Source organism: Austrofundulus limnaeus, unplaced genomic scaffold (assembly GCF_001266775.1).
Source record: "Austrofundulus limnaeus strain Quisiro unplaced genomic scaffold, Austrofundulus_limnaeus-1.0 Scaffold13, whole genome shotgun sequence".
NCBI lineage: Eukaryota > Metazoa > Chordata > Actinopteri > Cyprinodontiformes > Rivulidae > Austrofundulus > Austrofundulus limnaeus.
In genome coordinates, this window is record NW_013952415.1 from 515,890 (window position 1) to 520,685 (window position 4,796).

Consider the following 4,796-nt stretch of genomic DNA (forward strand, 5'->3'; position numbering starts at 1 on the left):
TGCCTGCAGTGTGAACGTAGCCAGAGACTTCACATGAGATTTGGACCATCTTCTGGGCGAAAAGCAGATTACTTCCTACTCGCGAGCACCCACTCTGGTGGGGAAACTTTTTTTTCCAAGGATACAAGCTTTTTCAGAACACTGGTAGACGGCAGCCATTACAGACAAACATGTTTTTGTTGTTGTTCCAGCAGCGGCCCGGTCACATCCTAATGTCATTAGTTCGTTATGATTACTAAGGTGCAGGACTACTTTCCCCCTTTTTTCACATCATGTCGCCTGCTTGGATCTGTTATTATCGCTCTGAAGAACGGAGGAGTGTCAGAGGTAAGCTCGTTTCAACTGCTTTTTATGACGCGGTCTCATTTCCGGACTCAGGCATTTTGTGAATGAAGCCGATATTTCAGTTAAAATACACAAGTAAAAATATGTATCCYAGTATAGTACTACCCCCCAACTTTATGGATGATTTTATGGATTTAATTTTACGTATTATACTTGAATAAATACAGTAATTAATTTCTGATGTATATTTAGGATTGTGTGTCTTACCATTAATGACACTGGGAGACAGCATGGAGGAGTCACGATCGACGAGACGACAGGCACCCTCCTCAGATGACCCTGGCCCTGGCTGTGGGGCCGGACCCTCCAAAGATGTTACGATGTCTGCACGGTCGATGGTCCTCAGAGCGGTGTAKAGGCTCTCCACTGAGAGAAARAGAGGTGAAAATTTAAGAAAACTGYCAAAATAAAAAAGTACTACACTACATAGAAAAACTAATCCAAACAGAAGTTTAGTAACATGAGAGGATTTCAGTTTTCTTATCATTAAAACGTGAATCCATTGTTGTATTTCTTTTCTGTTATGTGGACTGTAGTCTTTTTGCACAGTTCTTTGGGGCTGAACACAATGTGATTACCACAAGTTTGGCTTTATTATCTGTTTAAAAATGGAAATGGTMTTGGACTGACTTTTGGCCCGTTTGCCTTCTCTGCCGACCCATAGGCTAAGCAACGCAGAGCTCTGGTCCAGTAAGGAGTTTGGATTTTCGACACGAATCCTGTTGATGTCGTCAACACCAAACTGAAGCTCTCGTGCCAATTCTGTCAGGAGGAAAATCAGAAAAACAAAAGAAAAATGTAAAAGTTGAGCAAAAGACACAAGTTGTCTCATTATGCCACTTGTTAGGAGCTATACAATCTCACTTTGCAACACTGAATGAACTTGATGTTGAAAAAAGGTATAAAATGAGCAAAACTAACAAAAAGAAGTAAAATTAAATCCTTTTTAACCACTTTCTGCCAGCCTGACCTTRATATTTTGCTCTTTCACATTGTTAATAAAAGGGTAGAGTGGTTGGATTGTTGGGAGCTTTAAATAGAGCTGCATTASCAAAAAACCTCACAAATTAAAGTATTTTCTCTGTTAAAAGTATTTTATTGCAGCAACAAAAAAATGAATGTCTACTTTCATGTATGTCACTATATGTTTGGTTACACTGACACTGTTGCAAGCTAAACATGTAACTACAGTACACACCAAGTGTGTCAAACTCAAAGTTCATGGACCAAATATGGCCTGACACAAGCATTTTATGTGGCCTTCGAGAGCTTCAAAGATGCATAAATATTTTAAAATGAGCTGCTTTAAAACCAGTACTGACCATACACTACATCTTCCATAATGCATGATGTTGTACAGAACTCTGTCCACTAAGACTGTCAGACACAAGAACAGTTTCTTCTCCCAGGCCATCACCACCATCAACAGCTGATAATCAGACATCCATCAGCTAGATCATATACTCTGTACCAGGGCTATTCAACTAAACTGCTCCGGGGGCCACAGTTACTGCTGCTCAACAGCTGAGGGGCCGAACATCCAGCAATTAAAGTTATTATGTAAATAAACTAAGTATTACAAAGATCTGTTACCTTTGAATTAGTTTATTTTGCTGCATTTAATCATTAATACAACATACAGAACCCTATGAAAGTAGTGATAATTACACATTATCAAAAACAAAAAGAACACATTATGCCTCCTATTAGACACAAACAAAATTTTGACATCTCTGATTTGACATATTTTTAAACCAATTTTATTTTCACTTTCATCATTTTATCTTCAACTGTTTGTAATTTTAACTGTCTTGAGTCTTTATAGAAATGGTTTTTACCAGCTTCTAGCCAAGATTCTGATGTTTCTGTAGATACCAAACATGTCTAGTTTAGCTAAAGAAACTTAGAGTAATTAAAGTAGAAAACCAGGGGTGTGGGCTTAAGAGATGAATAAACCAATTGGCGGGCCGAACTTTGGTCACTCGCGTGCCGGATGTGGCCCGTGGGCCGCCAGTTGAATAGCCCTGCTCTATACTATAGAGAACTATCTCTCACTCTTATTATACATTACTGCATTATTGCACCTTATTCATAATAATCTACCTCAACACTGCTGCTGTTATACTAATATTTAATATTCACTTTGCATACTGCTGTCATTTAGCCTTTTGTGAATAACACTGTAAAGCACACCGCACAGATATATCCTGGTATAGTGAAGTATAATGTGTATCTTTCTCTATATTGTGTACTATGTGTAAATTATATGTAAAGTATCTGTACAGTGTTAATACTAGAGAGACATGAACAGCCGGAAACAAATTCCTTGTGTGTCAGCATACTTGGCCAATAAAACTGATTCTGATTCTGATTATTTTACATTTGGAATGACATTATCCCACCCCTAGGTGGACATGCACAGGGTTCAAAAGTTTTGCTGTGGCCCAGTTGTACTGGGAAGTGGGGGGTTTCTCACTTACAAGTGAGAATTCCCTGTCAGAAAGTGGGAGGGTTCAGAATTCAAGATGGCAGCTACTCACCACAACCCAGCAGTTAATAAAACTCTTAGTTTGACTTTTAATATTATTCCTGCATTATTTATTTCTCATTCAGTCAGTCGTACATGCAGTACTTTTCAGTGTTTATTATCGGATGTGTTAAAACTCCATTTTTATGCACAAAATACCATGTAGAGCTCAATCATAATTATGAATGTTAAAGTTAATTTTAACTGGGCCTTTATGGGCCACTATAATACTCATGTAACCCTTGGTGAAAATTTCAACACCCCTGATATGTTGGRCGGTTAAAAGTAATCTGCAATAACYAATAGTGATTTGGCTATCTGAAAGAGTCCACTGTCTCATAGTGGAATATTTCAACCCTTTATGGCTTTAGGGATAGTGATCAAAATGTAACCATTCCCCCAAACCCACCTCAGGCCATGGGCCAAGGSGTAATGGAGCGTATATGGATAACATCTGAGGTCTAGATTAAGTCAGAACCCAAAGCAGTGATGATTGTGGTTGGTTGCTGGTTAGCAATGCTCAGCACATTCAGTGGTCTGCATCAATACCATTTTTAGGTCTTTAGACATKTGAAATGACTTACCCGCCCAACTTAAGCCCAGCTGTTCTGATATAATGTTGATTTTGATCTCAGTCCTCTCCATGGCATTCACTGTTGCTAAYGAGAGAAAAGAGGGAGTTCAGAAACACGAGAACCATGCAACACCCACGTCATCGTCAAATATGTGAACGGTTAATGAACCAAAGAGGCTCAAACGCAGATTAAATTTGAGTTAGAGTACAATAGCCATAATTTCTTTGGTTTCATTGAGACCTGAAAGAGTCTACAGTGACTTAACTTAGTATTGATAACAAAACTTACCTTTTTGTTCTGTTCGGYGAGGTAAGCAATACCCACAACATTGTTTTTAACCTCATAACCACCACTGTTAGTCACCACGTGGGCACAAGAAGTCAGACTTTGGGTTTAGTTCAAATGTTAGTCTCACTAACTGCAACATCCAGTAATCATTACAAAGTAGCAACGCTGTGTATTTGATAGACAGAAAAGACCTTTCCTCTTCACCTTCCATCAGCCATTAGTACYATTTGTTTCCCACATATTTTTGTTCTGTTSGTTTACCACAGTCTGTTTAAGGACTCCTCTGTCTAACTCCACTGTGAGGTCCTGTCCATTCTCACTGCTTAGCTATAGTGCAAATGCTAACAGCATCTGCTGCCATGCCATTAGACATCCCAGTGGAGATACCAGCGTCATGCAGAACKAATCACCGAACTCATTCTAGCTTCCAAGGCACTTAGGAAAGAAAAGGCTCATTCCTCAGGTGCCGTAGAGACATTATGGGCCAATGTTTGAAACTGCTGCTTGTGGTTTTCTCTTAAAATGCACTGCAAATAATTTTGGGGGGCATATCGTTGAGCAGTGCATTGCATTCAAGGCTCAGTCACTGTGCCATGCGTCCACATGAGAAAGAGAGAAAGATAGGGGTGGAGTCGAAAGCAGGGTTTTGGCTGAAGGGCCGTTGCAACATTCTGTGCCCGTCTCCACCAGGTTTTTAAAATCTGGAGAGGGCTGATGGTCAGGCAGTCGCAGACTCACCCACACCAGGCTCGTTCAGTGCACTGTAGCGCTCTCTCAGGGCCAGAGGGGTCAAAGTTCGTCTGCGCTCATCACTCCCAGCAGCCTAAAACAGAGTGAAAAACCTCTTTATATTGATAGTCATACATAAATCCTTTAAACGTTTGCTCAAGTCTGCAAGTTTTGTTTTTACATTGTCTTTTTGCCCATCTTTATACCAACATTTGACCCATAAATTCTAAAGCGATAGTCTGTAGGTAATCTTTGTAGAATATTAGAGTTTCTTAAAGGGGCAATATTATGTGTTTCTCAGGCATATATTTAAATACTATACCATAATAAAG

General features: G+C 39.5%; 1 protein-coding gene across 5 annotated transcripts in view; it reads right to left on the reverse strand.

The window, feature by feature from the left end:
• ank1b (ankyrin 1, erythrocytic b) overlaps positions 1–4,796 on the reverse strand; it is an 81,440-nt gene that overhangs the window by 17,506 nt on the left and 59,138 nt on the right. For all 5 annotated transcript variants that reach the window (XM_014002404.1, XM_014002405.1, XM_014002406.1 and 2 more), the window contains 4 exons: positions 4,474–4,558; positions 3,457–3,531; positions 976–1,107; positions 553–711 (listed from right to left, as the gene is read on the reverse strand). In XM_014002404.1, the coding sequence (XP_013857858.1) occupies positions 553–711; positions 976–1,107; positions 3,457–3,531; positions 4,474–4,558 (451 nt within the window). The remainder of the gene's footprint in view (positions 1–552; positions 712–975; positions 1,108–3,456; positions 3,532–4,473; positions 4,559–4,796) is intronic.